This window comes from Malaclemys terrapin, chromosome 6 (genome assembly GCF_027887155.1).
Source record: "Malaclemys terrapin pileata isolate rMalTer1 chromosome 6, rMalTer1.hap1, whole genome shotgun sequence".
In the NCBI taxonomy this organism is placed as follows: domain Eukaryota; kingdom Metazoa; phylum Chordata; order Testudines; family Emydidae; genus Malaclemys; species Malaclemys terrapin.
In genome coordinates this window covers 73,422,962-73,447,775 of record NC_071510.1, presented here as the reverse complement: position 1 = coordinate 73,447,775, position 24,814 = coordinate 73,422,962, and the positions used below count along the sequence as shown (strand labels likewise).

The window sequence follows — 24,814 nt, the reverse complement described above, 5'->3', positions numbered from 1 at the left end:
ACTTTTATTTAGATATCTAAATACAGGTAAAGGTGGTTTAGCTTTATGCACCCAAATGTGAATAACTCTGGCTGAGAGGGGTGAATTGGATTATTTACTATTTGTGCTTCACAAGAATAATTATTAAGTTCCAATCAGTTATGTCGCTGTAACCCAGTGAATTTTTGCAAATGTCACCAAGGGCATAATCTGATGACAGTAGAGTTGCACAGGCATAACTGAGGCCTGCAAAACCCTTTGTTGCTGATATGTTAGGAAATTACCCTCCTTGACCCTAAGTTCTGGAGTGATTATGGAGGGCTGGCTACAAGTTAGGCTTTCATTTGCAAACTGAGCATATTTGATATGGCAATGGAGAGACAGTGAGCATGGACGTTCACAATGACATTTTTGGAGTCTCTCTTTCAGAGTAGAACTATATTTTAAATTCAGTCAAAAGCCTGACCAATGGCTGTATTAAAAAAAAAAAAAAAGGGGGGGAGGGGGAGGCAGTGTAATAACATTTTGTATATTTTTAACCACTGTTACCAAAAGACTTGTGTTTCGTGGTCATAGAGAACTACTTTGTTAAACAGTGTTTTCTCTGTAGGATAAAGATGGAAAACCACTCTTGCCAAAATCTAAAGAAAAACCCCAGGTCAGTGAGTAAATATTCAGAAAATCTTTCACTTTTCCATTTGTTATTCATTAAACAGAGAAGGAAAAGATTTCCTATTCTCTAAGCTTTTAGCTGTATTCTGACTCTAAATTATTCAGGTATAATGAGAGCAATCAACAGAATTAAAACAAAGGATAAAAAAGCTGGTGTCGTTTCTTTTAAATTGTAGCCCATGAATGAAAGTGATCTCTTGGATGCTTTGTCAGAGGGATTTGACAGTTCCCCAGCAACATTACCGTCTGCACCACTAGCTACACCTAACGTAAGATCTCTGAATTTACTTGATCTGTATTATTCTGTTTTATATTTAAGTTGTTTAAATAACTTGTATTTTCCATGATTTTTATAGTAAACGTAGAAGGAAAAAAAATAGGCCCAGGCTTTCTTAAATGATGAGAAAAATTGGGTGTATTTTATTGTTGTGTCTAATTTAACAGATGATAGTGTTGGTAACACACAATTATTGAGACTTTTCAAAGCAATCTAGGGGATTTAGACATGTGAGGTGAAGTCCTAGACCCATTGTAATCACTATGATTGTACCCATTGACTTCAGTGAAGTCCGGATTTCACCCACTAATTTTAATGGAGAGTATGTGTTTAACTCTATTAGACTGAGTTGGACAAGTTACTTTTGAGGTATGGAATGTAGAAAACATAAGTTTAAATGACTTCTTGAGAACTGTTATGCCCTTTAATGGGGATGGGGAGGGGAGTAAATTAGGCTGAAATAGATACAGTATGTTAGAAGAATCAAGTCCCAGATGAGCACTGTACGGATGAAAATAAAACAGTTGTGCATCCCAGAAACTTGGGATTTCCTATGTATGTTTATAGTATTATATACACTGGTAACACAACATTTTTTATTTTAGAAATCCACAGCTGTTAAATCTTCTCCAGCTGCCTCTGAAGAAGTTGTCTCCTCCACTACAGCTTCTGCAGTGCACTCAGCTGCTCCTCCAGCTGCTACCTCAGTAAGCAGCATTCATTGTTGTTGATGGGGATGGTCATACTAAAACCTGTTAGAGGAAGGAAACAGGAGATCTTTTTAGAGTAGTTCTTAAAGGTGGAGCCTGTTGTAAAATTGAATCTTTTACTATTGAAACTGGCTATTAAGAAGATAGATTTTTCTCCGGAAAAGAATTCTAGGCTTCTGCATTTTGTGTACAGTTTTGCACTATGGCCCAAATTTTGGCTTATGTTACATATATGCACATTCCAGAAACCCCCTGGCTAGCACCAGGAATGAAGGCTGTAGGGTTGTCCATCCCTTTTCTGGTTCCTTCAGAAACATGGAAGGCATAACTAGATGTGACCTAGGAGTCATGGGCTGTGATTGTGTATGTAGACATGTTAATGCAAGACTCAGCAATAGTCTGTAGGAATAGCCCCCTTTCAGCTCTGAGTTGGAATAGATTTTATAATTGATCTGTGAGAGGGACTGGTCTTGGCCAGAATAGGAGCATACATTCACCTTATTTTTTTGCAGTATGTATGTGCACAATTTTGAGGCTTGTTATGCTTTTTTTCCTTCTTATGTCTGCCAGAATTTAACCCTATGTTTGGTCAGCTAAATAAAAATACAAGCTAGATCCCCATGGTGTACCCTTGCAGGACCATGTGGTTCTGTGATTTTTGTGAGGCCTCTGCAGGCGGTGTTGAGGTAGAAAATGCAAGTAAAAGTAGAATACCATAGTGTCAAATCACTTCTACAGGAACAGCGGGAAAAGTAAGGGTTAATGGGGAAGAGTGCTGCTTTCCCTCCTGCTAAAAGCAGAGGCGGGCTCTCCTTGGCTAGGGTAAACAGTGCTCTTACATATCCCCAACTCCTTCCTTGGCTGGTTCAGTGAAAGCTCCCACTTCTGTTTGTCTATTTTAACCACTATATTGGAGAAACTCCTGTGGCTCACATTTTGTTAAGAAAAGAAACTTAACTGGAGAAGCTAAAGTTTTCAGTAGGTAAAACCTACGTGTATAAGCAAAGGACAGCACTTTCTGGAAGGAAAAAACCTTTCAAATGCTAATGGAAACATTAAACAGAAAGGGAATTTTAACTTATGCAGCTGGCACTTGTTTAGTAACTACCTGTACACTGCAGTAAAAAACCTGCTGCACCGAGTCTCAGGCTCAGGCTGTGGGGCTAAAATTGTAGTGCAGTGTAGATATTCAGGTTGCAAGGAGAGGGGAGGGAGGGTTTCAGAGCTCAGGCTGGAGCCCAACCTCAAACATTTACACTGCATTTTTCAGCGCAAGCCCCACGAGCCCAAGTCAGCCAACCCAGGCCAGCCACATTTGTGCTGCAGGTTTTTTATTACTGTGTAGTCGTACCATTGGCAGAATGAGGTAGCATGTGTTTGTTAAGATGATCCATTTTAAAACTGTTTCTAGTGTAGATGTTTTCCTAAATTAGAATTGGTTTGCTTGTAGCAGAAGAATGCCAAATAAATCTCTACTCCACTTGCCTACTCCAAGTGATCTTTTTCCTTTATTCTGAACATCCAATAATTTTCTAACTGTTGTCACTACATTGCAATTAATTTTATTTATGGTATTTCAAAGGCAGAGTAGACTTTGTGTTGGATGAAGTTAGTGTTTATTATACCTTGTTTTAAATGAAGATTTTTTGTGACATATGTTTTCTTGAATACATTTACATTTTGCTAGGGTGGGAAAGAGCAAGACAATGCCCTAGACCTCCTGGCTGGTTCACTGGGACAAAGAGAACCTGATCCTGATGAAAACAAACCAGTTGTGGATAAAGTAAAGGTATTAAAATATTCTCAACTTGTACCACCAAAAAGAAATGGAACGTCTGCCTTGTCTATTTTTAATTTATTTATTTTACATAGAAGAGAATATGGTGCATCATTTTCAAGTACAAGAATAATTTTAGTGAAGATAAAGTATGCATGTATGCTATTCTTAATTTATGCATGTTTTATTCAAGAAGTTACATGCTTAATTAACCAATTAATTTCATATTGTAAATCTAAAAGATTTAAACACCAGGGTAGTCATGTTTAGATTCTTTTTTTAAGTTTTGTGACGAATCCATAATTGCTTGATGCCATCCCAGACAATTGAAAACAATTAGGAGCTGAAGTATGTTGTAGAAGAAAATCAAAAGTATTTAATCCAGGCCCTATGCAATTATTTCTGTGATTAAATTTCAGATTCTTCTCTAATGTTCATTTCTAAAGTGACTTTGATCGCCTGTTGTTAAATTGAGTTTTATCACATAGCAGAGTAAACTAATAGACTGTTAATGATATTCTTGAAATGAAAAATTCATGTTCTACTGGGGTTTCTTTTCAGATGTGTGTGCTCAAGCCTACCCCCACATACACTTGTCGAGACTTTACATTGTACCAACTCTTTAGGTATAGAGTGTTATATTCTTCAATGCTCTTCCTGCCATTTTTTTGGTTGGCTAAAGGTTATTAGTAGAAAATAATGTAAAACTCTGCTCCCAACTGCAGGGATTAAAGGCCCAATCCTGAACCACTGAAGTCAATGAGAGATTTGCCATTGTCTTCACTGGGGAAGGAGTAGGCCCATGGCACAGTTTTTTTTATTTTCTGTGTACAACGTTTATAATCTTTAGCAGCCTAAGAAGTTGCCAAACTGGCTTTGTCCATATGTTTGCACACTCTACAGCAGGGGGGCGCAGAGGAACACTCAGGTGGGTGAGTGGTGACATCAGATGGCTCGGGGTTCAGCTCAGCGGGATTCAGGGAGGGAGTGCCACTTCCACCCCCTAACTCACCTCTTTTTGTCTGGGTTGGGGTGGCGCAACTCAAAGTGGGGGCTCAGCTCAAAAAGTTTGAAAACTGCTGCTCTGCAGCTATCAGCCCACACAACCAGATTTTTCAGGATGTTTCAGTTCCTGATATTTTTGGCCAAATAGGTTGTATGACAACCAGTTCCTCTCTGGAATCTTCAGTTCTGTTATCTACCTCCTGTAACTTTTAATTCCGAATGTTAACATTTTGAAGGAGCCCTGGTTTAAAGCCTTAGCTTTTCCTCTTAGCAGCTCAAAACAATAAGTGTTTTTGACACATTAGATAAGCCCAAATTATACACTCACTGGAAAGCCATTGACACCAGTAAGATTGTACAGGTTAAAAATAAGTGCAGAATTTGGTCCCTAATTTTTAAATCATTTTTTAAAGTAAGTACTGTATGCAGTGATATTAAATATCCTGCAATAAATTGCTCCAAAGGGTGTCCAACAAATTAAGAATTGATGTAATAGATTAATTATATTGTTAATGTTGGTAAGTGACAGCATGAGCCCTGGGCTGGAGAGGGTTTGCATGTGTTAATCATCAAGTCCAAAACTTGGTATCTCTGCATCACAGTACAGTACACGTATGTTAACTGCTATACCTTTTTTTTAACACAGAAAATGTTTATAACAAATTAGGATGCTTTGTTTTCCAGTAAAAAAGAGAATTCTCTAAATTCTTCAAGTGCTTGCTCATGTCCATTCAACTTAGGTGTGTGTGCTCGCCACGTGCACCGGTGCCGGAAGCTTTTTCCCTCAACAGTATCCGTAGGGGATCAGCTCTGGCGCCCCCTGGAGTGGTGCACACATGCTGCAGTATATAGGGCACCGCCAGTTCCCCTCCACCCTCAGTTCCTTCTTGCTGCCAGTGACAGTGCTGGAACTGTTGCTGCTTCAGCTAGTGCTGTTGCTGCTCATTTGTACGAACTAGTTATCTCTTGTATTATAGTGTATATAGTTTTCTGTTAATGTTTATAAATCCCTTAGCTATAGTTAGAGATTTCATAGTTCCCGAAAGGGACTTTGCTTCGGGACGGGGCATGCCCCGGTCCCCAGGCTTTAAGCCCTGTGGTTGCTGCAAGAGGCCCATGCCCATTAGTGATCCACACAGCAGTTGTCTGTGTTGCATGGGTGAAGGGCACTTCTCTTAGTGAGAAGTGCAAAAATTGCAAGTCCTTCAAGCCAAGGACTAAGAAGGAGTGTGATATTCAGTTAAGAGCGCTCCTTATGGAGTCGGCCCTCACCCCAGTCCTAGAGCAACACTCTAACTCAGCGCTGAGTACTGTGACCTTGGTACGCAGCGCCCCACTGGGACTGTCCAATGGCTGGCACTGGTCCCCATCCGTGGCTCTGACCAAGAAGCCCAAAAGGCGGGGCGAGGCTGGTCTCCAACCTCCCACAAGGGAAAGGATAAGACTGGGTGTGGGCAAGATCCCTCTTCACCCACGTCCCTCCACCCACGTCAGGATCTCAGGCCCATGCTCCAGTGGAGTGATGTAGACCAACCCACTCCCCTCCAGCCACCCCGGATAGCGGAGGGGCCTCCATTAGCTCTGGGTGCCGTCCACGCTGGAGGCCCTGCAGGCCGCGCAGGGGATCATGTCCCCCCCCCGCTGCCACCTACACCGGCTCCTGCAGTTCCCCGGTCACGGGATAAACCTGCATTCGGACTGATTCAGTTCCCACCTCAGTGGCACCGTTCCCCGTTGCAGGGGACGTCCCGCCAGCACTCGCCCTCCCATAGCCGCCACACATCTGACGTGATAGGCAGATGCAATGCAGCCCCATTCGGTCCCTGGACCTTGGGCAGAGAGGCTCAAGACGCAGCTCGACGGCCACCGGGCACAGACCTTTGGAGGCATGCACCCCCGGCAAGAGTACCGGTCCTGGTACCTGGTATCTCCAAGACCGTGGTACCACTCCAGGGACCTGTCGAGGGATCGATTATACCATTCCTAGGATCATCGCCAATCCCCTAGGAGGACATCACCGCTTGCGGGCACTTCCCGGCACCAGGCCCATTCTGACTCCCAGTCCTCATCCTGGTACCACTCATCAAGCGCGAGACGTAGATCACCAGCTCCAAGCTGTCGTGGGTCCGTTGAGCACCACGGGTCCTTAAGACCCCATTCTAGATTGGACTCCAGGCGGAGTGACCGGCACCCATTGGGACAGAGCCACCATTTCACACCGTCCCGGTCACCTAGGAGCAACCGCTCAGGATCCAGCTCTGGTTTGGAGCGAGGTTCCCTGACAGCAGGACAAGCTCCGATACCGGCTATCCTGTTGGAACTGAAACTGGCCCCATGGCTTCAGGCACAGTGGCCAGTGCCGTGGTACCCATGGATCCCGTGGGGTTTCACCCAGCCCTCCCAGGCTGCCTGGAGAGTCGGAGAGACCACCTGCTTCTCTCTCTCACCCTCCTCCGGTGCGCAGAGCCTTGGGCACGAGGACCCCACAGGTCAAAGAGGGAACAGGGGAACAAGCTACTGGACCACCAATGGTTGTGGAGGACCCGACAGCACCAGCATCTTCTTCGTCGTCGCCAGATGAGTCATTAACGGGGTCCCCTCTCCCCAGTTCCTCTGGAGGTTGCTAAAGCACACCAGGAACTACTGAAGAGGGTTGCTGCCAACCTTGGTCTTTAGGCGAAGGAGCTAGAGGAGCCTTTGGACTCTTTTCAATGTCCTCTGCTCCAAAGCACCAGCCAGGGTGGCGCTGCCCCTTCATGATGGGGTCTCTAAGATCACTAATGCCCTGTGGCAAACGCGCTCAGCCCTCTTGGAGATGGGTGGCAGGGAGGAGGGAAAGTACTTCATGCCATCCAAAGGCCATGACTACCTGTACACCCACCCTGCTCCCAACTCCCTAGTGGTAAAAGCGGTTAACCGCAGGGAGTGACAAAGTCAACCTGGGGCTATCCCTAAGAACAATTACTCCAAGAGACTAGACTTGTTTGGGCGTAGGGTTTATTCGTCCTCTAGTCTCCAGTTGAGGGTGGCCAACCATCAGGCCCTCCTGGGACGCAATGATTTTAACATGTGGCAAGCCATGGCCAAGTTTGAGGGCTCTCTTCCTGAGGCTTCTAAGAAGGAGTTCTCGGCTATTATGGAGGAGGGCACATTTGTGGCCAGGACGACGCTCCAGGCGGCGTCGGATGTGGTGGACACTACCTCCCGAACCATAGCCTCAGCCATCGCCACGCACCAGACATCCTGGTTGCTCCTCTTTGCCTTGTCCATGGAGGCTCAGCAGTCAATGCTAGACCTTCCCTTTGATGCGCAAGCCCTATTTGCGGAACAGACGGACAATAAGCTTTATGGCCTAAAGGACTCCCACACGACCCTTAAAACACTGGGCCTTTATGTTTCTGGCCCTGCCCGCAAGCGGTTTAAGCCGCAGCAGGGTCAGGGTCAGGGGAGCCACCCTCGCCAGGAGCCTCCCCATAAGAAATCCAGAGGCTACAAGCTGCGTCCTAGCCAACAGCCTTCGCAAGCCTCTCCGTCGAGCTCGACCCACAATAAGCAGACAGGCAAGCGCTCGTTTTGAGGGTAAGCCCGAGGGTGACCTACTGGACTGTTCCCAGGATCCTTCCTCCCCTATTTTTGCCAACCGCCTTTCTCCTTTCCTCCCTGCATGGGGATCTAGAACATCAGACCTATGGGTCCTCAATACGGTGGCCCGGGGTTACACCCTTCAGTTACACCCTCCTTACCACCCAACCTCCCCGTCCCTCTTCAGGGATCCCTCTCACGAGAGTCTCCTCGCGCAGATGGTAGAGGGGTTACTGCGGCTAGGTGCGGTGGAGGTTGTTCCTTCAGAGCACAGGAACAAGGGGTTCTATTCCTGCTACTTTTTAATCCCAAAGGCCAAGGGCGGTTTGTGACCTATCCTGGACCTGCGAGACTTGAACTGCTTCCTAGCGAAGCTGAAGTTCTGCATGGTCTATCTGGCCTCCATCATCCCCTCCCTGGTTCCGGGAGACTTGTATGCCGCCCTCTATCTGAAAGATGTGTACTTTCACATCGCCATCTTCTAGGACACAGATGCTTACTCCAGTTTATGGTAGGTCCCAACCACTATCAGTTTGCGGTCCTCCCGTTTGGCCTAGTGACTGCACCGCAGGTATTTACCAAGAGCATGTAAGTGGTGGCTGCCTACCTCAGACATCGGGGTATCCAGATCTACCCATACCTCGACGTCTGACTAGTCAAGGGCAGCTCCAGGTCCAAAGGCATGTCATGATGCTGTTAGTCATCTGCTGTCACCTTGGCCTGTTGGTGAACAACAACAAATCCATGTTAGTTCTGGTACAGAGGATAGAGTTCATTGGAGCGGTGCTCGACTCGACCTGCACCAGGGCGTTCCTGCCGCTGGAGAGATTCAGGGCACTGACGGACCTCATCGCGGAAGTCTCCACGTTTCCCCTGACCCATGGCTAGAGTTTCCCTGCACCTATAGATCACATGGCAACATGTACATATGTGGTGCACCATGCCAGGCTCCAGATGCGACCCCTGCAGCTATGGCTGGTGACTGTCTATTCCCAGTGCAGGGACCACCTGGAAAAGGTCGTTACCATCCCAGGGAAAATACAGTACTTACCTCGCTGCAATGGTGGACTGACCCCAGGAAAGTCCTGGAAGAAGTTCCCTTCATCAGCACTCCTCACTCAGTCGAGTTGGTTTTGGACGCCTCGTACCTCGGCTGGGGAAGGGCGCACCTCGGCACCCTCCAGATCCAAGATACGTGGTCCCCAGAGGAGTTGACACTAAAGATAAATGTCAAAGAGCTCAGGGCAGTGCGCAGAGCATGCACAGTCTTCCTTCCTTACCTGTCAGGCAGAGTGGTCAGAGTCCTGACTGACAGCACAGCCTCAATGTTCTACATCAGCAGACAAGCGGGAGCGCGATCCTCAGCCCTTTGCCAAGAGGCACTCCATCTCTGAGACTTCTGCCTCGACCACGGAATCCATCTAGAAGCGTCGCTTTCTGGGTTCCAAGAACATCCTAATGAGGTGATCTGCTAGCAACTTCTCCTCTTACCACAAGTGGGGGTTCCACCCGGAGGTAGCCAGCACGATCTTCCAGAGGTGAGGAACTCCCCCAGTGAATTTGTTTGCCACCAGGCAGAACAGAAGGTACCACAGGTTTTGCTCCAGATGGGGGCTGGGCAAGGGCTTCCTCTTAGATGCCTTCCTCCTGCCATGGGCAGGAAACCTGACGTATGCGTTCCCTCCGATTCTGCTCATCAGCAAGGTCCTAGCAAAAGTCAAGATCACCCCAGCGTGGCCTCGCCAGCACTGGTTCGGGACGCTATCAGGCTTTTCAGCGATCCTTCCCTGGCCTCTGCAGAATCAACCAGATCTGCTGTCACAAGATCACGGTAGACTCTTGCACCCCGACCTCGTGTCCCTCCACCTCGTGGTGTGGCTGAACACTGAGGAATGGGCCTGTTCGGAAGGGGTCCTCGAGAGTAGAAAGCCCTCAACTAGGCAGACCTACCTGGCAAAGTGGATGAGGTTCTCCCACTGGGTGGCCAAACGGGGCAGCTCCCCTATGCATTCTTCAGTGCAGTCGATCTTAGACTACCTGCTTCATTTAAGAAGCCAGGGCCTAGAGCACTCCTCTATCAGCCTTTCATCTGCCAATCCAGGGACAGACTGTGTTCTCCCATGACAGGATGGTCAGGTTCCTTAGCGGCCTCGAGAGGCTTTTTCCTCAGGTCCGGTCCCTGGCCCCTCAGTGGGATCGCAACTTGGTTCTGTCCAGGCTCATGGGCCTGCCCTTTGAGCCTTTGGCTTTGGGCTCCCTGTCTTACCTATCGAGGAAGGTAGCTCTCCTGGTGGCGGTGATGTCAGCGAGGCGAGTCTCCGAGCTGTGAGCCCTGACCTCAGAACTGCTGTACATGGTCTTCTATAAGGACAAGGTCCAGCTCCGGCCCCACCTGGCTTTCCTTCCGCTTTCCACATGAGCCAGGACATCTTTCTTCCAGTCTTCTTCCCTAAGCCCCAGGAGACTAGTAAGAGAGGCGCCTTCACACTTTCGACGTAAGAAGGGCTCTGGCTTTCTACCTAAATTGGACAAAACCTTTCCGTAAGTCGACTCAGCTTTTCTACAGCTGATAGGATGAAGGGCCTCCCAGTGTCCTTGCAGAGGATTTCTAACTGGATCACTTCTTGCATTCGGACCTACTATGAGTTAGTGGGAGTCCTTCCACTGCTGATCGTCAGAGCCCACTCAACCAGTGCACAGGCATCTTTGGCGGCCTTCCTGGCACACTTCCCGATCCAGGACATCTCTCGAGCCGTGACATGGTCCTCGGTGCACACGTTCACAGCCCACTACACCATCACCCAGCAGGCCAGGGACAATGCTGGGTTCGGCGGAGCTGTGTTGCAATCTACACATCCGTGAACTCCTACCTGCCTCTGAGGGGTACTGCTTGGGAGTCACCTAAGTTGAATGGACATGAGCAAGCACTCGAAGAAGAAAATACAGTTACCCTTTCCATCACTGGTGTTCTTCGAGATGTGTTGCTCATGTCCATTCCTCAACCTGCCCTCCTTCCCCACTGTTGGAGTTTCCGGCAAGAAGGAACTGAGGGTGCAGGGAACCGGCAGCGTCCCTTATATCGCAGCATGTGCGCACCACTCCAGGGGGCGTCGGAGCCGGTCCCCTACGGATACTGCTGAGGGAAAAACTTCTGGCACCGGTGCATGTGGCGAGCACACACACACCTAATGGACATGGACATGAGCAACACCTCTTGAAGAACACCAGTTACGGAAAAAGGTAACTGTCTTTTTTTTACTGTAAATGGCTAGTTATTTTTTAATATGTGCTGAAGAATATACATATATCTAATCAAATACCACATAAAACAGCCTGAACAAAAACATACAGATTTGATTGCAGAATGAATGCTTCCCTCTTTCATACTGTATTCAGGAAATTGTGATCTTAATCATCTTAATCTTAATCATATTTATGTTTAAAACCATCTCTCTCAGCAGCAAATTCTGACTGTTTCCTAACTAATAAGCAAGACAGACTACTGACCTTTGTGATATTTGGCTGGCAAGAACCTTGCATTTTTATACATTCTGAGCATGGCTGGGGAGCTGCAACACAAAGCAATGCCATTGTAAGAGTGTTAACCTTGTGTTTGAACTAGTGCAGTAGGTGGATGAGTTCTAATGTGGTGGCATAATGTGCTGAACACTTAATAAGCAGTTGAGTTGTTATCTAGCTGAGAAGCAGAACTGAAAATGTATTTGAAGAAAATAGTATCTGGTGTCATTTTTGGAATTTTTAACCATATTAAAATTGTATATCTGAGAGGCAAGAATTTTTCAAGCTTTATACCCAAAATGCAAGGTTCATGGTTAAACAAATGTGTACACATTTCCACTGATCCTGAACTCTAGCATATAAAAATGTTGTTGTTCTCCTAGAACATTTATCTAAAAAGGTACTCTTATAAGACCTACCACTCAAAAAATTCTCTGTTTAATGAAGTCATCCTAGCATATCTATTAGTTTGGGTCACCTATTGTATGATACGCAATTACAGAAGCAGTAAATTACAGATTACTCTTACTAGACCCCATCGTTCTAATGGAGGAGATCAGTAATAGTGTTGTTTATTTCATCTTCTTAGGAAGGTGCTAAATCTGAACACAAAGACAAACTTGGGGACAGAGATGATACAATCCCTCCTGATTACAGGCATATTCTGGATTCAGATGAGCAGGTAAACAGAACCAAATACCTCAGTGGCTGCATTATGAATTTAGATTCAGTCATCTTAACACTGCAGCAAGTCAGTTTTCCCATCAGTAGAGTTGTGTGAACAACCATTGGAGTTACATAAGTGACTCATATCTATTGGAGTTACCTATATAAATCCCCACACTGAAGATGGGAGAATAAATCCCCAAACCATTATGTGTTTGATGCACAAAAAAAAATGGACTGTTCCTTTTACATTGATCAAAGTCAGAATGGTTAAGCCACTTCAAACAGCCATCAGCGATCAATGTAGCCAGGAAGTACTGGGATCCATGTGGCTGAAAATCAGGCCCAAGGTGTTTCAAGTTGAGCACCCAAAAACAAGGCGCACAATACTAGTGGCCACTCTTGAAAACTTAGGCCTTAAAATCACTGTGACTATTATTCCCTTCTCATCTTAGTAAAGCATTGTAAGATCTGTGGATGAAAAACATTACATAAGTACTATTGTTTTTGTGGAACCTGGCAGAATAAAGTCTTGTGAAGCTGTCACTCATTTTACTGAATCACTGCCATGCCAAGGGAGTGAATGACCTTGCTCAACAAATGGGAGCCAGACAAAGTGTGTCCCAGCTAGCGTGACCAGTCCCAATTTTATCGGGACTGTCCTGATACTTACTTATTTGTCCCGCGTCCCGACCGATGTTCAGTCGGGATGCGAATTGTCCCGATATTTTGCCCTCCAGCGCACAGGCAGAGGGGGCTCGTGCCCCCCACCCCACCCAACTCTGCCCGGGCCCTGTCCTTACTCCGCCCCTTCCCTCCCCCATTGGATCCCTCCCCAAATCCCCACCCTGGCCCCGGCCCCAGCCCCGCCCCCTCACTGCCCCATTGGATCCCTCCCCAAATCCCCACCCTGGCCCCAGCCCCACCCCCTCACTGCCCCATTGGATCCCTCCCCAAATCCCTGCCCTGGCCCTGCCTCTTCCCCAAGCATTCCTCCTCCTCCTCCCCCCTCCCTCCCAGGCTTGCGCTAATCAGCTGTATGGCAGCGCAAGCGCTGGAGGGAGGGAGAGAAGCAGGACGCGGCAGCCTGCTCAGGGGAGGTGGAGGCAGAGCGAAGGTGAGCTGGTGCAGTGGGGCAGGGCGTGGAGCTGCCGGTGGCTCAGTCCCCACCAATTTTTCCTATGCTCCGGCAGCTCTTGGGGTTGTGTTTTTGTTTTTGTTTTTCCTCTCTGCCGCCGGCTCTTGGTTTGTTTGTTTTTTGTTTGCTCCGCCGGCAACCGCCTCCCCCCCGCATCCCAATATTTCATGTCTCTCATCTGGTCACCCTAGTCCCAGCCAATTCTCCTCTACTGGAAGGATAAAGGGTGAGATGCAAGGCCTGCAGGGGGACATTAAAGCAGGGAAAAAATGTGCGATCACAAGAATCTGATGAAAGAGGCTGTGTAGGTATAATAAATGGATTGTGAAGTGGATAGGACAGTAAAGCATCATAAATAAAGTTACTGTGAATAATAACTAGTAGTGTCAAGTGAAGAATGTAAGAGCCTATTTTACTTTCAGTTTGATTCATCAGCTCAAACTAAGGGTTATGTAATAAATGTAACCATTTCATCCTATCTGTTTTTTAAGGGTAAACCAGTAAAGCCAACAGCAAAAGAGGATGTGAAACCCAAAGAACCAAAGGTAAAAGTCATTACAGTTTTATTCTCCACTGATCCCTTCCTGACTATGCTATGAATCAAATGCTTTTCTAAACAATGTTATCTTTGATTCAATAGCACTATATATTGCAAATTCTCAAAATTCTGTTGAATAGATGTAGAAATATTGTGCTTATTTAAGTGAGAGTAAAGACTTTCAAATGGGCAACACTTACAATGTAGATATTACACATACGAAACTACATTAAAAGAATGTTAAAGCTGTAAAGTCAAGTACTGAAAAGTTCAGAAATGCCAGAATTAAGGCTGCATATGCAGTCTGGCAATCAAAATTAGGCCGAACTACCAGCTTCACCTGTAATAAGAACATGGGGACCAAGATTTTCAAAAATGAATTCTTAAAAGCATATTTAAGAACCTAAATAAGTAGCCTGACTTTCAAAAAATGCTGAGCATTAATTGCTCTTCCTGATTTCAAAATAGTAGCACTTTTTGAAAATCAGGAAACTGGGTTAGGTCCTTAAATATGGATTTGGGAATCAATTGTTAAAAATTTCAGCCATATGTTTTCAGGGAGCTGCAGCTACACTGGGAACAGCTTTGTGGATTGGGTGTAAGTGCTAAGGATTTTTTTTTTTTATTTTTGCCGGTTGGTTTTTTGCTATAGTTGATCATTTTAGAGTACAATCCCGTGACTCCTTTTGCATTCTATACTCTGACTAATGATAGTTTCTATTGCAGAAGCCTACAGATGATTCTGCAGCTATTGATGCTCTATCAGGGGACTTTGATAATTGTGCAAAAACTCCTCCCACACCACAACACTCAAAGGTAAGACATTTTCTCCCGAAGGATTTGCAAAATAGTATATTTGCATGACCCCCACAAGCGTAGGTTTGCATTACATTTCTTTCAAATACAACATCAACATTGTCAGCCCATTTGTTGGGGAGGATAAGGGAGTTGACAGCAGGGATGAAGAAGTAAGAAGAGGATTTGGGATGAAAAATGAATAGTTCAGTTTGTATAATATTGAGTTTGAGATTGTGGTACGACATTCACTTGGAACGGTCAGAGATGCAGGTGGAGATGTGAGACTGTGTAGATGGGAAAGGCGGGTGTTAGGGAGGTACATTTGGGAGTCAGGCGCATAGAGATGGTGCCATAGTTAAATCTATAGGAATGGATGCTGCTGCTCTGGAGAATATAGACGGAGACGAGGGATTAAATCTGGAATTGGAGAATTGAAGGTCAAACTTCCTTCATGCTTGCTGTCCCCATCAGTCCACTTGGGCTGTGCCAGCAAAACAGCACTCTCATGGCCTTTTGTATCATTGGAAAAATGGATTAATCCTAAATGGCTCATTTTACGTGACCAGAACACGCTGGGGTGATCGGGGGATATTGAGTGCTAAGATTCACGAACTGTGTTGTTAGATTTTCTAGAAGTGATCACTGCTGGCTAAATTAGGCTTCATTTAGTCAACCCCTATAACCATTTATTTGCTCCCGTTTGCTACCTCTCCCTCCCCTTGATAAATAACCCCCCTAGCTCCCTCACCCACAGCCAGAAGAAATCACATCACCTGAGTTGGTGAAGAGCCTTCATTCTCCACTGGCTTCCCACAGTCACAGCACGGTCTCCATGCCAGTTCTTCCCTGCCTCACTCCTGGCAACCTGATGTGATCCACCTCCCCTGCTTGTTTCCAGCCTCAGGGTCAAATTGGGAACTGGCAGCAGTGAAGGGTGTCACTTTAGGAGCACAGTGTGGGAGAGGTATGGGGATTCTCAGCTGGGAAGAGGCAAGTATGGTTGAGATTTTGACCACCTGAGAGTCTGAACTCAGCTTGGCGTCCCAGCAGTCAAAAATGAATTTTCCTGCCCAGCACAGGAACTTCTATTGGCCTCCTTGGAAATTGAGCCAGTTCACAAGTGACCCCTGTGAGTTAGCCGGTTTTCTCAAGATTAAAACATAAAATCCCAATTACTGAGAGGCAGGTACCAGTGATCTCCCATTTAAAACATTTACTGTGATTCTGCCACGTGATTTCTTTTTTGTTCCATACTGCCAGTAAGAAATGCCCAATTAAACTGAGGGGTACAAAGCAGGATACAATTCCCAAAAAGGGAGGTGATTCTGTTTCTAGAGAGGCCCGCTGACTAAAGTAGAACAATAGGAAGCTGCTTGGTCACCTCCTGGCCTCGGGTTGGAGACAGAGACAAAGTTTAACTACATCTCTCTTTGCAGTGATGGAGGACTTTTCTCAGGACTCCCCACCATTGATAGGAGAATAAACAACAAAATTCCCTTTGTTACATGAGTTCAACCATTGCTAAGTACATTAAATAAAATGTATTCCTGAACTGTAAATACTAATTTATTAGTTCTCATTCACTGCTTGAGAATGCATCTTTTTCATCTCCTCCAAATAACCTTATTTTTTTCTACTAGGACAAGAAATGTGGTTGTTTGGGGCTGTTCTTTGGACTTGTCCCAGATCTCTTAACAGTTGTTGGCACTGATTTTATGACTCTGTACCCTGACTCATTTAACCACCCTTTCTCACATTATAACTGATTCAAGCGTTCGCCTAATCCTTGAAAGGAACTCTTTGCCTTGAGTAATCAACAAAGCTAAATGAGAGTAACTTATTTCTTTATCTTTCCAAAACTCCTTCTTCCTCAGCATGCGCGCACAACATATACCATACATCCTCAGTAAGCCATCTAAGGATACCATGTTTAAATAAATGGTACAAGTCCCATAAAATATAGTTTCTGTCTGTGGAGTGAGGGGCAGATTCTCAGGTGCAGTGCACCTGCTTTGTACTGAAGATGAAATCTGGCCACATAGCCAGTACAATAGGCCAGCAGACAATCAGCTTCATCACCTCTGCCCTTTCTGCTGCCAGACAAGGGGGCTCCTCAGTGCTAGACAGGGATCTAGCCCAAATATTCTGGACTCCATTTGATTCTGGAAGACGGTAACTCTTCTTTCTCTTTGTTTGAAAGTGAATTTGTTTCTGATGACAGGTGTCAGGATTAGAGGATAAAAGTGGAAAGGAAGCTGCCACCACGAAACCAGCCACAAAGGACGGTGGAAAACCTGAAGACCCTAAAACGGTAGAACCAAGTCCTAATATGGATAGGACTGGATTGTTGAACAATATGAGTGTGGAGATGGGCAACTTGGATCTGGAATCATTTTATTTGGGCATTAGAGTTTGGGGAAAGTGTTCTCAAATAATAGGTTCTGTTTGACTCACTTTTGTATGTATGCAAGGGAGTGGCACTTAACTATTTCAGGAGATGTTGTGGACCTGCTTTGGCTTAAAAAAGTGTCTGCTTCAAAAGAGGGTAAATCCCATACAGCATACCAGGTAGATGTGGGCTCTGTGTATTCATATGTTCCTCAAGACACTCAGACTCCTCATTCTCACCTTCAGAGCTTCTTGCCCACAGCCCTGTTCTTGTCTGTCGCTGCCCTCCTCAGCCCACTCCCTTTGTCTACTTCTCCCACTTGTGATTCCACCCTTTCTTTCATCTCCTCTATCTGGAGCAACCTTTCTCCTCTCCTGCTTCCAGTAACCTTATTCTCCCAGGTCAAGTCCCTCGTCTTCTCCTCTTTGGTCATATGTTTTATGTAATCATTAAATAAAAGACTCTGTGCCTGTATATAAATACGTATGCAGAATGAATTTGGTGGAGAGGGAAGGTGTGTTAATTTTTTATATAGTGCATGTCTATAGATGGATATATACTTTAATATGAGCAAAACAGCAGAAAGGACCCAAATGTTGCTTGGATTTTCAGCAACCCATAAAGGATCATAGAAACTGGAATTAGACATGGAAAAGACCTAGCCCAGTTAGTAAACTGATCCATCCATTTATTCCTTTGAGCCAGACTTATAACATCATGTATATCATATTTTTTCAGTGATTGTGATGAACAGCATTTTTCTTTACCAGGAAATTTGCTTTCCAAGGCTTTTATTTAACAACAGTTGAACTGACTAGCAAATTTAGATTTAAAAGCATTACATCAGGAACATTTTATATTACCAGTTAGGAGGACATTTTCTAACGTTAAAAGTTGTCTGGCTGCAGATAGCTATAGCCTATAGCTATGGCCCAGTAGATGTCAAGATAATAGTGAGGGAGGAGATCAGCCACACATACCAAAATAAAATATGGGATAGGGAAAAATAAGGAAAAATGGACCCATATCACCCTCCCTGGTTGAACTAACCTCGTTATCTCCATACTGATTTATACCTGCCTCTGGAGATTTCCATTACTTGCATCTGAAGAAGTGAGGTTCTTACCCACGAAAGCTTATGCTCCCAATACTTCTGTTAGTCTTAAAGGTGCCACAGGACCCTCTGTTGCTTTTTACAGATTCAGACTAACATGGCTACCCCTCTGTTATTTTGCTGAATGATCGCTTTTTTTCCCTCCCTGTTACTGCTAATGAGCATGTCTCACAGATGCAGATCATTTAGATGCTGTCATTATCACTTCTAATCTATCATTGTTATGTTATTTTAATTTCTAATCTGAAACAGTAAATTATAGCTCATCCATGCTTTGTTTTACTTTTCCTTTTTAGGCAAAGGAGCAGTCCTCCAGTGTGAAACCTGAGAGCCAAAAAACAAGTTAAACTTTAATATTACAGTATTGGGTAAGATTTCTCTTAGTTACCACAAAGACAATCTACATTAATGAGATGAGACCATTTCACAAGGCCAGCTGGAACCAAGTTGTAGTTCACTTTTAGACCAAATACGCAGGACTTCACTGTAGAGTATCCTAGACAGGAAAGCCCTGCTATCTCCTCTAGCACACGCTCCTCTCACCTCCCTCCAAACCAGAACAGAATTGCTTCCTGCAATTAATTTTCAAGAGCTTTTGGATAGTTTAATTTTAAAGATCTCAGGTGATGCCACTGCTTCCTTTGTGAGACCATTTCACAGACTAATAACCCTCACTGTCAAAAAGTTATTCCTAATATTCCATATAAACAGTCTTTCTTCTTCGAGTGCTGGTCCCTCGGTGTATTTCATCGTGGGCACGCATGTGCTCCATGCGGCCGGAGAAGTTTGAAAACCGTGTCCGTTGGTCTACACATGCACGCTTGCTCACCCCATGCCTCCGACTGAGGAGATAAAGAGGTGGTGGCGGGGGGGGAGCAGACTGACCATCTCTCCAGTTCCTTCTCAGCACCACATGGGTCCAGGCTGGAACCTCCAGTGTCCAAAGCTTCAGCTTTCTCCTTTTTCTGTGAACATATCTATGTCTATTTATCGGTAAATAGTTTTTGAAGTGTTTATAGTTTTATCTGATAACCATAAGACACTAAAGCTAGTTAGCCGCCCTGTCGTGAGGAGCCCCACTTACCGTTCTTCATTTGAGGTACTGGACTATGCCCAGGACACAGGACTTCAAAATTTGTGCTTCCTGCTCGTGATCCTTCTCGGTCAGCGACAACCACCAACACTGTATGCACCGCCTCGGGAAAGCCCACAACGCGCCACCTTCCGCTATCTGGTATTAGTTCCCCAGTCATACGCACAAACGGCAGGAACATCACTTTAGGAAGCACCTAATAAAAAGGCCATGAGGCCGCAATCGGACCCAGGCCAGGGAACCCTCTCATCCCACCCTGTACATCTGCCTGACTCAGCAACGAGTGTGCTTCGTGCCACGAGATCCAATTCAGGAGCGAGGGAGTCAACCCCCACGTATGCCTTGTTGGCGTCTTGTCAAGAGAGCAGGAAGCGTTCTCACAGGCATGAATCTAAATCCTCCTTCAAATGCACTTTGAAGAAATCAGATTCAACCGCTGCCTAAAATGAACAAGTCTCTGAGCTCAGCGCAAGAGAACTTAGTATGTCCTAACTCTTAAGGGTATGACAAGAGAGACCAAAAGTCTAGGGCTCCATTAGCACTGAATCGTGACTGGGCAGCAGTGGTGCCTCCTTTACCACCCAAACATAAACCCTAGGCTCTGTTGGCACCAGTGAAGAGCAGTCACCAAGAGCATCAGTTATCTGCGGTACTGACTTTGTCTGCCATGGCTGAGACACAGACTGTCTCTGCTGTGACTCCTCTAGTTCAGGCAGACAGGACCCCTCACGTTCTGGGAAGAGCTGAGACCTTCGCTCCTCCTGAGGACATCTTCGCTTTCCCAGGTTCAGTGTCTCCTGCTCCATTGGGTCACTCCCTCTCGTCCATCCACACATTGTGCGTTTGACTCCTCCGCTGATGCATCCTTTGTAATGGCAGTCCTTCGTTCGGCTCGGCCATCTGCATCTTTGCACCCTTCTCCTATTTGAGTACAGCTGTCAGTCACCGACAGCAGAATACACAGAGGGACCAGCACTCGCAGAAGAAGAGAAAGATACTTGCCTTATAGTAACTGGAGGTGCTTTGATCCGTGTGTTGCCTATCTGTATTCCACTACCTGCCCTCCTTGCCATCTGCTTCAGATCACCATTTTGTTCACAGTGGAAAAGGAACTGGAGAGGCAATCTGTCTGCTCCCCTTTATCTCCAGGGTCAGAGGCATAAGGTGAGCAAGGGTGCGTGTGCGGGCCAACAGACAATGCTTTCAAAATTCTCTGGCTGTGGAGCGCATACCTACCCACAATGGAATACAGATAGGCCCCCCATCTTGAATAACCTCTGGTTACTATAAGTAACTTCCTCTTATCTCTTTATTCCTAGATATACCCTCTTGTATGATGATACTTTATCTTGTTATTTACACCCTTAAAATAGCCACAGACAATTATATTAATTCTTATTCATCAATTAGTTATATGTAAGGCCCTATCAAATTCACAATCCATTTTGGTCAATTTCATGGCCAGAGGGTTTTAAAATTAGTTGATTTCATGTTTTCAGATGTTTACATCTGAACTTTCATGGTGGTGTAACCGTGGGGACCTGACCCAAAAGGAGGTCGTGGGGGAGGGGTTGCCAAGCTGTTACAGGAGGTTGTGGGATTGCCACTCTCAGTTCTGCGCTGCCTTCAGAGCTGGCTCTGAAGGCAGCGTAGAAGTGAGAGCTTCCTGCAGCTGGTGGAGGTACCTGGAGATGGGTCTGATCTCCCCCTGAGAGCAGCCATGCAGGGGAAGAGGAAGTCCTATCCCTCCCCAGACCAGCCAGGATTAGCAGCTGGAGCCTGGTAGGAGCCTCCAGCTGGGGTGCCCCAAGCCCTGCCCCTGCCACTCCCTTCTAATAGCTAGATATCATAGGGAGGTCTGCTTTCATGGTCCTTGGCATCTTTTTCAAGGCTGTGAATTTGCTAGGCCCTAGTTATATGGTGTATATTTAGACCTTTTAATCTTTCCTCATAATATTGTCCTCAAAGCCTTTAATCATGTTTGTTGCTCTCTGAGTCCCTTCTAACATGTTGATCTGTGTGTCATTCATGTCCAATGTGAGAGAGTTTATCTTCAATGGAGCCAGGATTTCATCCATAGACAGGATTATCACTTTTGTATGTGCAGCCCAATGCCACCCTTTGTTTCTTTTTGCATTAGTACACTACAAATGATAATACCTAAATCACTTTTGGTATTACTTCTTCCTGGAATTCTTTCTCTGTGTTAAACGACAAAGAGTCCTGTGGCACTTTATAGACTAACAGAAGTATTGGAGCATAAGTTTTCGTGTCTCCCCTCCCTTGGTATTCACACCTCAACTGTTAGAAGAGGGCCTCATCCTCCCTGATTGAACTGACCTTGTTATCTCCAGACTGATTCTTGCCTGCATATTTATACCTGCCTCTGGAAATTTCCACCACATGCGTCTGACGAAGTGGGTATTCACCCACTTCTGCTCCAATACTTCTGTTAGTCTATAAGGTGCCACAGGACTCTTCATTGCTTTTTACAGATCCAGACTAACACGGCTACCCCTCTGATACTTTTCTCTGTGTTGTGTATTATTCTCAGATAAAGTGGCTTATGTTTTTCAAGTTGAATTTCCTTTTACATGACAGATGTTTCACTGAATTTCTTCTCTGGAACCTTTTTTTTTTTTTTCTTCTAGGTGATCGGCACATAGTGTAAAAGGTCTTCATTCTGCTGGTGGACAGTTATTCCCAAAGAACAAAAGCTAATGCAAGAGCGTGAGGTTATTCTGGGTGGTTTTTGTACAGTGTTATTTGCTGGAGGTTTTTCATATCATTTTTCCAGGAATGAATTGGGGTGTTTTTTTCTAACCATTCGTGTTATTGTATTGATACATTTTGAAACTTTTTTTGTAATTTCTTCAGTTCTGAGTGGGAAAGGATGCTTTATATTTGTAAGAAGTCTATTTCATAAGAACTTAATAGCAATTCCAGAAACAGCCTGCAAACTTTTGCACATAATCTCCACATAGTGCCTGTAAATGTCAGTAGAGTTCTCTAGGTATGAGCTAGCATTTTTAACATTGCAAAGAATGCATTAAGCATTCTAAGAATGTAATGAGTTTTGGTTAACCTTGGCCTTTCTAGGCTGGCTGTATAAGGTATTTCTTTGGGTGAATTATTTGTGAGAAATCATAGGTCAATCACAGATATTTACAGGATAGCAAATTAATAGATGTATCATCTCATCTGGACTCCTAATAATAAAATGTCAAAAGTCTGGACTGTGCCTTTGTTACAGTGTAAAAAAGAGTCTCCCCTCTCTCAAATTATGTCACCACAACTGTACTCTTATCCTCTTTGTGCCAGGAGTTTCCTGACTACAGATACTAATGCGAGTCACCTGCATTCCTGGTCATATCATACTGCAAGAGAGGGAAAGGGGGCCCCTGAAACTTAGCAGGAGTCAAATGAATGGGAGCTCCACGTCAACAGAAAGGGTGGCACTTCTGCAATAATACCAAGTCTCTGCTTCTCCACCCTCTATTGAGACTCACAAAATGGGTGCAGGAGCAGAGCAGAAGTTAATGCTATAAGGAGTGGTATTAACTTCCATGAACTATATTTAAATAGTCCCCAGGGAAACAGCTGGCAAAGAGCAGCCATTCCTGGCAACCACATTGCAACGCTGAAGATGAGGCTATTCTGTGAGCTGTTGTAGATGTGCTACTTCCCCCAATTTCTGTGGGTTTTTCCCTTCTTTGTGCCTCACAGCAGAGGAAAGCTTAGTGCTATAAGTGCAAGATTCTGGTGTCCTTACTCACAATGAGTAACACTATAAATAGTCTCATTGACTTCGAGGAACTACTCAGTGTGAGGTAATGGTAGATGAAATATTAGCCAGGATCTCAAAATCTGGTCCTATCTATCTCGTGTTCCAGACAACCATTTTCCAGAGAGCTAATATGGAGGATAATCAGAATTGACAACCTGACAGTCTGTATTGAGAGCCTGTGTCACACTAATAAAGTTTTTAGAATGTATTACTGTGTGTGTCCTATTGTTTATATCATCCTATTTCCAATTGTGTATTATTGAACAACTCACTAAAGACAACAGAAGTGCGTCCACTAGAAATTGTTAAAAGTAGGCTTTTGGGTATTAAAAGTGAATGCAATGCTTTGTGCAAAATCAGTAAAATGTCTGTCATCAGATCTTCATGAAAACCAAATATATTAACACCATAAACACAAAATCAATTCAGAGATCTAGCTACAATTTTTTTTTTCATTTTGCTTTTAAATAACTCCAGAAGAGAGTCAGAGCCAGCTTTTAAGTTGCAGAACTCCATTTTTGTGGGCACAATTTAGGTCATGTAAATGTTTAAATTACCTAACCTATGAGCACAAATATTTGCACACACAAAACTGCACCCACGAAAATGAGGACCCAGTTGAGATTGTGCTGAAAATCTGCTAGCTTTTCCCATTGATTAATATAAACACCTTGATGTTCTTAGGAGACTGAAGATTCATTCTCTTTTTAGGTTCTTGTATACTACCTATCTTCATGGTATCTGGGTATAAAATATTTCTTTGAGAGGGAGTTTACAAAGATTGCATGTATGCATTATTAAGTTTTGTTTTTGAGCTTCCAAAACCTCATAGTTCAACAGGAAGTTAGAGGAGCCTTGGGCTTCTACCTGGATAGGACTAAGCAATTAGGCGATCGCCTAGACTTTTCATATCCTTTGCAGATACATCTAAGGGGCTCCTATCTCTGCTCAGACTTTCAAAATGGGTATCAGGTTTTATAATATACCTCTTATGAGTCTGCAGGCGCTCAGCCCTCCCACAGGGCACATTCAACCAGATCCCAGGCAACATCTACAGCATTTCTGAAGAATTTTTGCAGCATCTGAGGTATGTAGAGCAGCTACTTGGATTTCTGTCCATTTGTTTTCAAAGAATTATGCCCTGCTCTGTGCCATCAGGTCCGATGTGGCTCTTGGCTCTGCAGTACTGTCTTTAGTGCTGGATCCCGTCTTCTTAGGATACTGCTGATGTAGAGCACCCCTAGGACGCTACTCAAAGATGAAAATGTCACCCGTGCAGGAAGTGTAGATCTTTGAGATGTGCACCCACCCCTCCCTTGATGCTCCACTATCTCAGTGGGGAGGAGTAACAGCATATGGATTCTAAATGCATGGGAGTTCCAAAACAGCACAAAAAGAAGAACAGGAGTACTTGTGGCACCTTAGAGACTAACAAATTTATTAGAGCATAAGCTTTCGTGGACTACAGCCCACTTCTTCGGATGCAGAGAGCTCCAAGTAGCTAGTTTTTCAGATGGCCCATTTATCAAGATGTAATATGAAGGCCAATCAGAATTTTTGCTGACAACGTGTAAAATGTATACTACACTGTAGTGGGTGGCAGTACCACACCAAATAAACTCTTTAGTATGTCTTACTATGTTCGTATTATTGGGTTTGAATCTTTCTGTTTCCAGTCATACGTTACCTGTAGCATCGTCAGAAGACAAAGTTGATTTTATAAAAAAAATTAACAAGTAAACTTCAAAAAATGAATTCTATAAATGCAGT

At 44.7% G+C, this 24,814-nt stretch overlaps 1 protein-coding gene across 5 annotated transcripts in view; it reads left to right on the top strand.

The window, feature by feature from the left end:
• The window catches only part of CAST (calpastatin), a 94,942-nt gene extending 71,690 nt beyond the window's left edge, over positions 1 to 23,252 (top strand). For all 5 annotated transcript variants that reach the window (XM_054031917.1, XM_054031915.1, XM_054031916.1 and 2 more), the window contains 10 exons: positions 590 to 637; positions 828 to 920; positions 1,534 to 1,635; positions 3,326 to 3,427; positions 12,111 to 12,203; positions 13,817 to 13,870; positions 14,590 to 14,679; positions 16,883 to 16,972; positions 18,461 to 18,532; positions 21,909 to 23,252. In XM_054031917.1, coding sequence (XP_053887892.1) covers positions 590 to 637; positions 828 to 920; positions 1,534 to 1,635; positions 3,326 to 3,427; positions 12,111 to 12,203; positions 13,817 to 13,870; positions 14,590 to 14,679; positions 16,883 to 16,972; positions 18,461 to 18,511 — 723 coding nt within the window. In that variant the 3' untranslated portion in view covers positions 18,512 to 18,532; positions 21,909 to 23,252. The remainder of the gene's footprint in view (positions 1 to 589; positions 638 to 827; positions 921 to 1,533; positions 1,636 to 3,325; positions 3,428 to 12,110; positions 12,204 to 13,816; positions 13,871 to 14,589; positions 14,680 to 16,882; positions 16,973 to 18,460; positions 18,533 to 21,908) is intronic.
• Positions 23,253 to 24,814: the final 1,562 nt, after the last annotated feature.